This window comes from Sycon ciliatum, chromosome 8, assembly GCF_964019385.1.
Source record: "Sycon ciliatum chromosome 8, ocSycCili1.1, whole genome shotgun sequence".
In the NCBI taxonomy this organism is placed as follows: Eukaryota; Metazoa; Porifera; class Calcarea; order Leucosolenida; family Sycettidae; genus Sycon; species Sycon ciliatum.
Genome location: NC_088650.1, coordinates 28,218,466 through 28,231,563, shown reverse-complemented (window position 1 = coordinate 28,231,563; position 13,098 = coordinate 28,218,466). Strand labels below are relative to the sequence as shown.

Here is a 13,098-nt window from a genome sequence, read left to right as displayed (position 1 = left end):
GCTGATAGCATACTTGGTCCGCGTCAGCGATATTGTCGCTCATCTTTCAGCTTTGTTTATATGTCGCCAAAGCTCACTTGGCAGCCCATTTCATCCCAATTTTGGTTAGTAAGTTAGTTTACTAGTACCTGAAAGGTCTAGCCACAGTTCGAGTGGATTTCGAGAGCGACGAGGGGGGGGGGGGGGGTGATTCTGATTGATACAGCGCCCCATCAAAATAGATGATCTTGTTACGCTGTGCAGGCAAGAGCAGCGTAAGCCACAAGAAAGTAATCGGCTACTCGGAATCAGCTCCATTTTGCTGAATGGCCGAGATCGCTCACCTCAGGGATCGCTCGTCAAGCTGAGATCTCAGCTCCCTTACCTACAACTCAACGCTCGGAGTATCCAGTTCGTCGTGGAGATTTGCAAGTACTGTGCGCGTCGTCGTCGTTCAAAATAAAATCTTGCAAAGAACGCGTCTGATTTGAACCACACAGACTGTCGTACTGCCCACGCGAAGTCCTATAGAGAAGGCGACCGTTACGATCGACTTCTGTTTAGAAAATAGCCAGGCAGCGGAGAGGAAGAGAGATGAGCTTGCAAAAGCAAGAGAGTCGATCCCGAGCAAAAATATTTGTCACCAGCGTCGAGAGCAGCGACGAGGAGGACCGACAAAAGTAGGAACCCTTCCTTGGACAATAAATTCCTTACAGCTAGTTGTCATTCTATACCTTACCGTCCATCGTACCAAGTTTTATCACTTCAAGTGCACGCGTTCATGTCCAAAGTCTGAGTTCAAATTGTCGAAAGATAAGCGACAATATTGCTGACGCGGACCAAGTACTAGTAAACTAACTTACTAACCAAAATTGGGATGAAATGGGCTGCCAAGTGAGCTTTGGCGACATATAAACAAAGCTGAAAGATAAGTGACAATATCGCTGACGCGGACCAAGTACTTCTTTCTGGAAACAACATGCATGTGTGCTTGGATAGTATCTGGCTGAGGAAAGGTTACTACCAAAGGCATTGTACCGGTACTCAAAATGGATGTGGTAGAGTTGGAATTGTTTCACCGTAAGACATGTAAATATAACGAGGACGTATCTAACATTTTATCGAGTTAAACTGCTTATCATCTTGCTTAATATCTTGCTACAGTCGTTCGTAGCTGCTTCATAACTCGTATCCATGTGATTTCTTCTATTAAATATTATCGAGTGGCATTCCTTCGTTACAATACGTTCTGTTGAGGCTGTTACATCGTAAACTTGCGACTCGTTATAATAACATGTCTTGCAGTAACCAAAAGTGGTACCGAGAGCAAACCATGACACTACATTCGCTTACGTTGGCGCCCGCATCGACTAGGTAGCGCGAGATGGGCAGGTGCTGTAGCTCCACGGCATGGTGCAGTGCTGTTCTGCCGGCAGTGCCATCCTGAACACAAACACATGAAACCAATGCCACGACAGCTATCACCTATTTCCGTAAATTATAAAAATTATGACAGCAAGAAGGAATTCGAAAATTTCTAGGAACTGAATGATCAGTGAATTTCGACCCCAACCCACATTTACCTGTGCCTCTTTGTCTGGCAATCAGTATTCTTGCACTATCAGCAGAGCTTGGTCTGCTGGCTCCCTCATACAGGGTGCATAACTGAGCTGCACCCATTGCCCCCACACCCCCTTTAGTTGTAGGCTGGATAGCAAGCTGTTGAATGGTGTCATCCCAGCAAAAGTTGCTATGTCTAACATAGCTTGTCTGCTATTATAGCTTCAGTGAGGGGCAGGTGGAAGCGATGGAAGTGGATAGAACTCTCACTCCAAACTCTCCTGTCATAATACGAGCCTGATGCTTCTGGACTACACCTTTCACTGTCCACTATCTCGGTCTCTCACCTCAAGCCGATCAGACACCCTACGAAATACTCTCTGGGATACTTCCCATTCCCCTCTTAAAAAAGAAAAGAAATTTCACGGTTCGTGTGAGACTCGGCTGGAGGCCGGGTCTTCCGCACCCGTAGCAACGCCACCACCCTCTATGGATCAAGGCACAGATGCAGCTCCTAAAGCGGTGGGAGGTGAGTAGATCAGACCCATCCCCAAAGTGGTCAAAGACACCGCATCTATACGCATTCCCATAGTACCTTCTCGTCAATATCTGCGCCATGGTCCAGTAAGATGTTCAGTGACTGCCCGTCATTGTGAATAACACTGCAGTGTATCGGCGCAAACCCTGAGCATCACAAACACACAAAACACACTGCAAGTCACCACTGCACAATCTAACACGCATCCACGACAAAAAACGACCATGACTCGAAACTCGCAAGACTTTCAACTACTGCAAGGCCGCAGGTTTCATCGGTTGCAAAACACAGGTTTCATTGGTTGCAAAACACAGGTTTCATTGGTTGCAAAACACAGGTTTCATTGGTTGCAAAACACAGGTTTCATTGGTTGCAAAACACAGGTTTCATTGGTTGCAAAACCCAGGTTCAATGTTTCACGGTGGGTATACGTGTAGTGGCCTAGTGGCTAGTGTGTTTCACCTTCGTAATCCTTTATCGACATATCCAGCTTGTGAATGGTCACGCTGAAGTGTTTGGCCACTTTCTCGTCTTGCACGGTGAAGAGCTCTCTCAGGCAGTCGCGACTGTGATACTTGCAGCACAGGTGCGCTGCAGTTCGTCCGTTACGATCCTGGAGAGAGAGAGAGAGAGAGAGAGAGAGAGAGAGAGAGAGAGAGAAAGAGAGAGAGAGAGAGAGAAAGAGAGAGAGAGAGAGAGAGAGAGAGAGAGAGAGAGAGAGAGAGCATTCAGACGCACAAACACACACACACACACACACACACATCAAACAAGAGCCGGTGATCTCCAACCCTTTGATGATTCGCTACAGTGAAAAGTGAGTGCAAAGGTGAGGACTGACGGCTATTTGTGCTTGACGCACACTAAAAAGTAGAATAGCAATGCTGAAGAATACTCCCCCCCCCCCCCCTCTTTCTTCCCCAACACTATTTAAGCCTGGCATGACACTAAATATCTTGTATAAGCGGATAAGTTCAGCCACAAGGCACCAATTGGAAACTTTTTAAATATTTTAAATTATATATAATGTTACAGTAGAATCGCACCACAGGTACAAGTCAGAGAATATGCTTTAGAGAACTACAGTAAAACCTGTCAAGGCCACCACTCGGATAAGGCGACCATCTGTCCTAGAAGACCACTGCAACCGGGACCAAAGGATGCCATTTCCAGTCAAATGACCCTGGATAAGGAGACCACCTGGTAACAGAGACCACGTTTTGAAGGTCCCTTGAGTGGTTGTCTTAGACAGGTTTCACTGTACATCATGCCATATTTCCAGGGCACGGACAAAATGAAACTATCGTATTTGCTGGAGTATAGCGTGCACTTTAGATGTACCATTTCAGACCCCAAATCGCAGGCGCACACTACGCTCTGAATATGAAAATGCATGTACTTCGAAAGCCAGTGCAATGCATCAAATTATTGCGAAGTTGCAACCTCTGACCTGGAGCAAACCATACGATTATTGTGTGCATTACCTGGACACTTCTGCAGTTCTGGAGCCTGGGCTATTTTGCTTTGTGATTTTTTCTGTCTTCCGGCTATTTATTTCCTTTCCTCCTTTGCTTCTTTAAAGGGGAAGTTAAGGCAAAAATTAAAATTTCACCAGTTGTAGTCTTCGGGGTGCTGAGTCGAATGGTCGTGGTCCGAGGAAGCTGAGACGCTCCCTTCCTACTTGAATCCCAATCGAACTCGCGCACTTCCACCGAAACTGGGTGACTGCGCCCTACTAGATGGGGATTTGTATGCAACATGTCACTAAACGCGCCATTTCGCTCGTATAAAAGCACGGATGACCGCGATTGGCCCATATGTTGTAGTCTTTTGGACGCTGAGTCGACTGGTTTTGGTCCGAAAAGGCTGCGATGCAGCGTTCTTCCTTTATTCCCAATCGAACATGGTTGAACAAGCGGTCACGTGCTCCTGCGTACGCCAGTCACCTGGTCACCGTGCCTGCAGGGTACAACTTACTAGCCTGTTTGACCTTTTTTGGGTGCAGTCCTGTCACTCGAGTTGAACTCGAGTTGAACCTTGGTGTGAAAGTTGTCGCCTGCTGGCGTGGTGACCAGGTGATTTGGGCACCCAGGAGCACGTGACCGCTTGTTCAACCATGTTCGATTGGGAATAAAGGAGGAACGCTGCATCGCAGCCTTTTCGGACCAAAACCAGTCGACTCAGCGTCCAAAAGACTACAACATATGGGCCAATCGCGGTCATCCGTGCTTTTATAAGAACGAAATGGCGCTTTTAGTGACATTTTGCATACAAATCCCCATCTAGTAGGGCACAGTCACCCAGTTTCGGTGGAAGTGCGCGAGTTCGATTGGGATTCAAGTAGGAAGGGAGCGTCTCAGCTTTCTCGGACCAAGACCATTCGACTCAGCACCCCGAAGACTACAACTGGTGAAATTTTAATTTTTGCCTGAGTCAACTTCCCCTTTAATACCTTTCATATTCACTTTTATGTTATTGGGCCCAGTTCCCGTTTAATGTGCGAAGTAAAAAAACAAAACAGACAAAAACAAAACAGACAAACTGTGTCTACTGCCAGCTACACAGCTAATGCATGATGGTTACAAGACTCCATCGGTAACATGTGCATTATACAAATGTAAAATAGTCGCAATAGTACAAACTCCCATTCTTGGACGTTCTGGTGAGCCGAGAGCAGGACAGTTTCAAGACGACCATCTACCAGAAACCAACGTTCACCGGACTGTACACAAGATGGGACAGCTACGCACCAATTCACGGGGCAGAAAGTGGCACTGATCAAGTCGCTAACTGACAGTGCAGGCTAGGCATGGATAGTCTATGTATCGCAATTTTCTGCTAGTCATGGTGAGTTTTGAGTAGCAGTAGATCGATTTTGCATCGCAAACTGCGATCCGATACAGGATAAATTCATCACTGGTGCGTGTACTCTTTGGCGCAACTCACACTATCATTCAGCCTGTGTACGTTTCATCACAATTTTTCCGCCAATATGCTGTATAAATTTACATTGTTGTGCTTCGTCACATTATCACCATGTACTGATTTTGAAGAGCAATGGTACGAAAGGCCTCATCAGATTTTCAAATAGCTTCGTCTCTTCGTGTGCTGAATAGTACTGTCTATAATTAGTACAGAAAAGAAAAAGGACCAAGGAACTACAAGTTACGCTATAATGTCCACTAACGCCACCAGCTACTAAACAATCAGTTCATGCGGTAACATTGCACGACACTGACCGACGGTACTGACGTTCTACAACTAACTGGCTAACAGCTCTAGCACATCTCGGATGCGCACTCCAACAGCCTTACAACTTGGAAGGTTCTAAGTTATTATGACTTGTACTTCCTTGGTCCTTTTTCTTTTCAATAAATTTATCCTTGGCTCTCCATCCGAGTCTATAATTGTTATGATCGTTAATGCTGTCAAATCTAGGTTGCGCACTATACCATGGATATGCCTTGAACTGCACTCTACCCTGGATAAGGCTTGAATTGCAAAAAAAGTTGCTCAAAGAGGGGGTGAGCATTATACTCCGGTGAGCGTTATACTCTGAAAAATACGGTAGATGAAATTGTCCGGCTTTGGTGAGCGTAGTATTTTTACACCATACGCTGCGCATACACTGCATGGTGAAGACATCACTTTCTTTTCTTCCGCTGTCTGATGAGCGTTTCCACACACGAAAACAGTTCCGTTCTCCGTTTTTTTGCCTAGCAGTACGGTATGCCCTAGCTAGGTCATAGTTCACTAACAGCAGCAACGACCATAGACACTTTGCCACTCCAGTTCTTTTCTAGTAAAGAAAATGTCCTTTGAGATTCCCTTGCAGCTCATAATACAAGCATACATTTCAGGACGAACAAGTACACACCAAACTGGAATGTAATATGTTGCCAACAATAGGGGAAGCAGTTTTTACTCTGTGCGGGCAATTCCCTCGCAAATAAGTTAACAATTCCCTTGCAAACAAGTTAACAACTCCCTTGCAAGTCAAACCAGGCAGTGAAGCGTGGCACCGCTGCCATACGCACGTGCTACTACCGTACCTGAAGGTTCACATCTGCTCCGGCCAGGATTAGGTCTTTGACGATGTGGCGTTGACTGGTGATGACTGCAAGGTGGAGTGGTGTCTGCAGACAGTAGCCCACGCGCACACACACATACACAAACACGTACACACACATGCATACACACACATACACACACACATACACACACACCACACACATACACACACACACACACACACACACACACACATACACACACCACACACAAACACAGCACACGCCACCAATAGTGTTCTGGATTTAGGTGCGTTGAGCACTCGACTCGAGCTGCCCTGACTGATACTGACTGTGAATGTAGACTTGAAAATAAAGTGAACAGTTTTGCCATTCCAGAAGACATCAGTTTGATTGTAATGGCTTCCTCTGAATGCAAAAGCCTCCGAAAGTCTTTTCAAGCTCCAGCAATTAGAGGAAGGAGTAACCTCAAAATTACATCACATGTTATTTTTACAATTAAAAAAGAGAGGACCATAAGTTTACAAGTTATCCATTTTGTCAAGCACTAACGATTATAAGCAGGATACTGTTGAGTCAAAATGTGCAACAATTAGCACAAAACTGACTGATGTGATACTGATGTTCAACGACCTGATGCTTAGCTGCATCACGTCTGGAATGCGCAACCCAACAGCCTTTCTACTATTTTAACACTGAATTTGAGGAACTAGTCCATATTTTTGGTAATTTTGTTGATAGGAAACTCGTCTGTTTCCAGTAATGCCATAATTTACAATGAGGAACAACTTGAACTACCTAAAAATGCTCTGTTTTGAAAGCAAGTGTCGTGACACACTAAGCCGATCAGCTTCCATGGCAGGACAGCTGAAGTGTACGCATCCTGGTGAAAGTCAGACCACTCTACCCGGTCCGAAAGGCAGTCAGAGTACCGAGGTTCCACTGCACCATAAAGAAATTACCAGTGAAGAAACAACACCTAACATACCTGGTAAAGATTGTTCCGCGGATCAACACTGGTTTTCGTCGCCACGATGGTCTCCAGAAGCTGTCTCGTTACCCGTACGTCGCCGTGAACAACGGCTATGTGGAGGCACCTGCACACGGATTATGAAACAGCCAAACAGCCAAACGTTGGACCCTCTTCCCTCCCCCAAGAAGACCAGTTTTATGTTTCATAATAATCACTGGTTTTTGATCATTGGTTTTGAATAGAGCCCCAATCTCTAGGAGACATCCTGATCTTTTTTGTTTCATGTCCAGCATAAGCGGATGTGTGGATCGAGCATGAATGCTTGGTTGACGCTGCCAATCATAGTATAATATAATTGAAATACGATACTATCACCGGTAGATCTCTTACGTGTCTCCGTCCTCATCTCGCTCGCTCACGATGTCCAGAGCTCGCTCCATGTCAGGGCTTCCACCGCGATCGGACGCCTTGTGCTTTCCGCGGAACAGGAGCGAGGCGTCTTCCAGTCCTGGCAGCGCATTGGATGCGAGTAACCGCTGGTCCGGCTGGCTTGTGAGAGTGCCGATCGGAGTCGGTATCGCCATGGTTGCCGGCGCATAGATCTGCTGGGGCGACGCGAAGAACTGCGGAGCTATGGCCATGGGGTAGTGAGCACCACCTGTATATCACACGACAATACCGATACAGCACCGCACCGCAGGACTTGAAGCATAGCACAGGTCTTAGCCAAACTACCACGGAATCTCTGAAAGTGGCTGCAATGGAGTTTGCCAATCTATAGACAGGTGTATCGCGATTGCTGCAAAGTGACCACGTGTGAGTGCTTGGACTCAGAAACGTAATGTGCACAAGACTGCGACAGAGTTTGCAAATTGAATTTAAATATAAGAAACAAAAAAATGAAAAAAATTGCATATAGGTGTGTATGTCTGTGCATGCTAGGACAATAATCAGTAAGGCCATCATTTTTTATAGCTATGTTTCGCGTCGTCCGCACGCATACGTTTTGACTTTTTTAGGAAAAAAAATAAAAAAATCGAACATGCACAGTGAGTGTATGATCGTGCGAGTCATCAGTGTGGACTGGTTGCGATACGGCGAAGCTGGGATTCAGAAATGGCCTCTAGGCCAGCGTTGGTAAATCGTTAGTTCGGCATCTGGGAGCAATATTCTATGAGCTTACACCAGACCGCATTGATCGCCTCAAGCTGAGAGGATGCGTCGTTCCGGAGCTCTTTGCACCGCTGCTGAAGTCTCAGTACAATAGTCCAGCGAAGCATGGGCACCAACGGTTGCCTCCTCTCAGAGTCCTCTGTCCAAAGTGAATATTTACTCATGCTGATAACCCAGATGTTGTGCTTCAATGTACGATTTTTCTCTCGAATGTACATCATGCACGAGCTATTGCGCTATGTACAGTGCATACACCTCTGATGAGCCTTTTTTATTATTTTGCAACTTTTTATTTTTTCCACCTCTCGCATATGATTCTGGAAGTTGAACTGATGCGAAACATAGATATAAAAAATGATGGCCTAATACGTATATACTCTGAAAGACACAGGGCAGTTCACAAGCTTACCAGGGGCAATTGCAAACCTAGTGGGTGCCATGGCCGGTGCCATTATTGCATGGCCAAACGGCTTGCTGCCGTCAACGGCCATCATCTCCGGGGCGACCTGCATAGTCATTGCTTGCGGCGCAACCGTGACGTGCTGACCAATCAGCGAAGAGCTGGGCGTTTGAAGCGTGCCCACGACTGAAGAGATCGGCGTCGCGTGGACCACAGCGGTCGGCTGCACAGATGATTTCGGCTGCACTGCCGTCGCAATCGGTACGGGGTTGGACACTGAGCTCACTGCCACTGCGGCTGAATCGCCATTTTCGGCTGCAGGAGAACAGGGATAAATGTTGAGAAAGAGACTTGGCATTTGCTGTACATATATACACAGGGGCGTCGGACACGGTACGGTCCCTACGGTATTGGCCGTACCACTTTTTGCCCCAAGTACCCATCAATGAAATACAATGATCTGGGATCTAAATTTCGGGTCAGCCGCCACTTCCCCACGAAGAAATTGTGCTTCAGATGGCTGACCGTACCACACTAAAATACCGTCCGACGCCCCTGATACAGTAGTCAAAAATGCTACGAATTGTGCATGCCGTGGTTCAGACACGAAGTTGCCAAGCGGCCTGGGTCATAGAACAAGTCAACTCGTGTGACTATTCGTGTTAGCCTCTACAAGTGCCCGACACCCCAGACCATGATACATCTAGTACAAGCCAGTCTACGCAGTCTTGGGGCTCAAGGGGCCTCTGCAAAGAGCAGTTCAACTGTGTTTTCTTCTGTACGGATCGAGTGAAGGTCGAGTGGAGCCCAAGTGGAGCATGGGCGATGATGCTGGGGCTGGTAAATTTTTTCACCCTTACGACTCTTGATTAGCCATAGCATAGTGAGATGGTAGACGACTGATGGTTTCGGTTCAGCGTCAGATACAAAGCAGTGGCAGTCCAACCAAGAGTCTTGCAGCGCTCTAACGTTATCAGTTACTGCCGCTGAAGACTGGCTCAGCTAGGCATCTTTTTGCTGTGGTCACATCTGTATTGTGACCACCGGCATTTCTTCTTGGCACTGGCAGATGCTTAGTTGGCCAAGAGCAATGGGCTGGAAGTCAGTGCATGTCATACTGACCCACAACAGCCACAGTATGCTAGTATGCAGGCACGTGTAGTTTTAGCTAGGCTGCAGCTGATAATACCATTGGATTGGCCGTTCTGAGGTCCTGGACTACAACAATGTTGCTCCTACCCACTAGGCATGTCTATCAGCTGCCAGTGGAGAATTCTCCACTGTCCATTCGTGACTTGGCTCTTGTCTAGGTGGGCAGGCTGCTAACCACCAGACCTCGTGCTATTCGACAGCTGCTGTTCACGTTCTTGGCAACCGGCCGTCACCGCTGTTCAGCTACTTTCAGAGGCGGCAGCACAGCCAGTGTGCTTGCACGCACGCACGTATAGCACTGGCTTCTATGCCCGGGAAAGCGCAAGCCATCGATGTTCCCGCACACCCCCAACTATATGTTACTGGGGGAGCTCCATATATGGCATGAAAACTGTACATATATTACACCTTCAAAATCACCACATAGCTCTGTCACGCTGCGCGATTGCATGTAGCTGCACATATGTACGTACTTCGGAATGAAGCGGGACAGAACAAAAATTGCTGCAAACTGAGAGAGCAGCAATTTTAGATTGAGAAAAGAACTGTCACCGAGATCTCCTTTGCAGAATTCACAGAGGCAAATCAGAAAATGAGCATCTATGGATGCAGTGGCCGGTGCTATTTCAGTGTTCGACTTGCATGTCCGTAATGATTTTTTTTCAATTTAGCCGCAGATCAATGGGTGTCACTCACTATCCAGCCCCAGTACACTGAGAGGCAAAGACAGTATACTGAGAGGCAAAGACATTTAGCTCAAATGCAGCGAGCAGTAGATAACAGATGCAGAATCAAATCAGGAATGATTCTTCAGTAGGGAAGACTGCAGTGCGGATGGAATCAGCGTGCTGGCATGGATGCGTCGCGTACAATATTCGTAATAATTCAATTGTTTGTAACTTTCCTTATACCTGGCCCGCACTAGTAGGCCGATTTTTCGGCAGATGCTCCACCACCGACTCTGGCATGAAATAGGCCGACTGGGTCGGACCACATAGTACACACACAATTTTGTCGGAAACGTGTGAGACAACACCGTCCACACCAGGCAATTTTTTCGCTGATCTTGAGGACTTTTTGTACGATTCGATATCGGCCGAAAAATCGGCCTAGTGTGGGCCAGGGAATTACTTCTGCTCATATCATCGCGCCGACACCAGAATGGTGGTGCATGTATATGCTTTCGTGTGTGTAGACTACGTGTCATCACTGTCGAGTGTATGAGTTCACTTCCGTATTCACGCCAGGCTAGTATTAGTACTAGTAGGGCAGGGGAACGAGGCAGGTACTCCGTGCAGAGCAAGGGGAAAACGAGGGAAAGGCAGGCGCGACTGCAGGGACTGCTCCGCCAGGTTCGCAATGCCTGCCCTGCGCTGATTGAATACCCGTAACTCCAATGAAGACTCGCCATCGGCCTAGTTCTCAAAGCCGCCGTTTTTCAGTATTAATCTTCAATTCCTAACTGGAACACACAAAGGAAGAAATCAGAAAGGAAGGCTTGAAGGAAATTGTCCCAGCTCAATAATTTTCGCACCACCCAAAGCCTCGACAGCTACAGATCACTTACTAGTTTTTTTCTTGTTGTCTGCGGCCTTTTCGCCTTTTACCGTTTTACTTCTGCTTTTCCGAGGCTTCCTAGCGGGCTTCTCCTTCACTGGGGGAAGAGTCGGAGTTGCTGGCGCAGCTGCTGCAGGTTCACACGCAGTGGGTACTTGGCAATCCTTCACTGGAGCACCATTCGGGCTAGAAGCGGACGATGGAGACGACGTGTTGGGCATTTCTCGCGTCCTAGCCTCCTCGGCAGCATGCACCAGGAATGACAAACGAGACAGGTCTCCGTGCCCAGCAGTCTTTGGCAAATCGCCATCGTTCGACACTGCCGCCGCTTCAGGAGCCTTAGTTTGAGCGGTGGCAGCTTTCGCAGCAGAAACCCTATTCCGAGCGCGTTTCTTCGGGGGCATATGTTGTTCGTTCTCCATCTTAGTTCTTACGTTGGAGTTCAGCGAAAATTTGAACGAGTCCAAGTTCACAGGTCTCGTCTCGATCGCACTGAGTCTTAGGATTGCCCAAACAGAACGGAATCGAACAATGAACACAATCAATATCAGCTTCGTTTACCACAAGGACACTACAGGCGCTGCTAGCGCGAGTTCCTTGTTGGTCCTGTGATTCTGCAAAGCAGCGGCAGTTCTTCTACACGTACTACCAGTGAAGCAGGTGACGCTTTCATGGTACTAGTACTACTAGAAAAGAGCGGAGCCAAATTAGTGGAGGGCCTGCGTAGAGGATTGGGAAAGCGGCAGCCACTTGCATTTCCATGCATTCGGCCAGAGAAAAACGCCTTGATTTTGTTGGACCCACGCCACTAGCACTCACGGTCAGCAAACTGTAGTACTAGTCTACGTAGATCTACGGCACTAGCACTCATGAGTCATTGCAAACTGCAAGTGCAATGCACTCCACAGTCCAGTCGAGTCAGCATGGACGTGTTCTGACTGTTGCAAGGCATGCGATATCCACGCAGGGGCTGCGCGCAGGCAAATCGGGGATGAAGACTCGCCACCAGCTTGTGAAGTTGTGTACCCGAGCCGACCAGTCAGTACATGCCAGTGCATGCCATGCCAGTGGCCAAGCGCGGTGGATGTGCATGCACAGCAGACTACGTACCGTATACGCGTAGTACATGTATACTGTCAGCTCATCAGCGCTGCTTGCAAAGATTAGACGTAACTTTTACTAGTTTTAGTCACGACTGATGTCTGAAGTGAAGTGAAGAGCTCCACCACGTACCACCTCATGCTACATCAGTCATCATTATCATGGTGCGGCGTGGTTCTTGTGACAAAGTACTGCTGCTGCAGTGCAGGCTAAGTACAAATCACGTTCCTAGGCCAGGGCCTGGCCCATTTTGGTATCGACTCTCCACTTTCAAAGTCCTTGTCGTCAGCTTTGCTCCCACTCAATGACATGACGTCACTAGCATGTCAAGGAGGAGGACAGCTCTAGGACTAGGTAGCAGAGAAGAAGCGAATGCGAAGCTCGGAAAGGGACCGGTGCGTGCAAGGCAGGGAGTCGTACAAACACGACTCTCTGTGCTAGCGGTGATGCGCATTGCGTCGCTCACCCAACCTGTGCCACTGGGGCCTGGTGCGGGATTTCCCCTGCATGCATGGGGATGGCACTGGATGATACGTCATAGATTGTCGTAAGAGCTAGCCTACACTACAGTACAGATAGTACAGTACAGAATGATCTACAGACAGTACAGATATCGGAGCATACTAGGCTATAG

The 13,098-nt window shown here is 47.6% G+C and overlaps 1 protein-coding gene across 1 annotated transcript; it reads right to left on the bottom strand.

The window, feature by feature from the left end:
- Positions 1-1,227: 1,227 nt before the first annotated feature.
- LOC135822588 (poly [ADP-ribose] polymerase tankyrase-1-like) lies at positions 1,228-12,345 on the bottom strand. The gene is made up of 8 exons (XM_065335392.1): positions 11,374-12,345; positions 8,664-8,969; positions 7,472-7,739; positions 7,097-7,205; positions 6,130-6,213; positions 2,540-2,690; positions 2,135-2,223; positions 1,228-1,422 (listed from the first exon to the last, which is right to left on the bottom strand). The coding sequence occupies exons 1-8, from the start codon at positions 11,783-11,785 to the stop codon at positions 1,264-1,266; spliced, it is 1,578 nt and encodes a 525-aa protein (XP_065191464.1). The 5' UTR covers positions 11,786-12,345; the 3' UTR covers positions 1,228-1,263.
- Between the last annotated feature and the right edge of the window lie 753 nt (positions 12,346-13,098).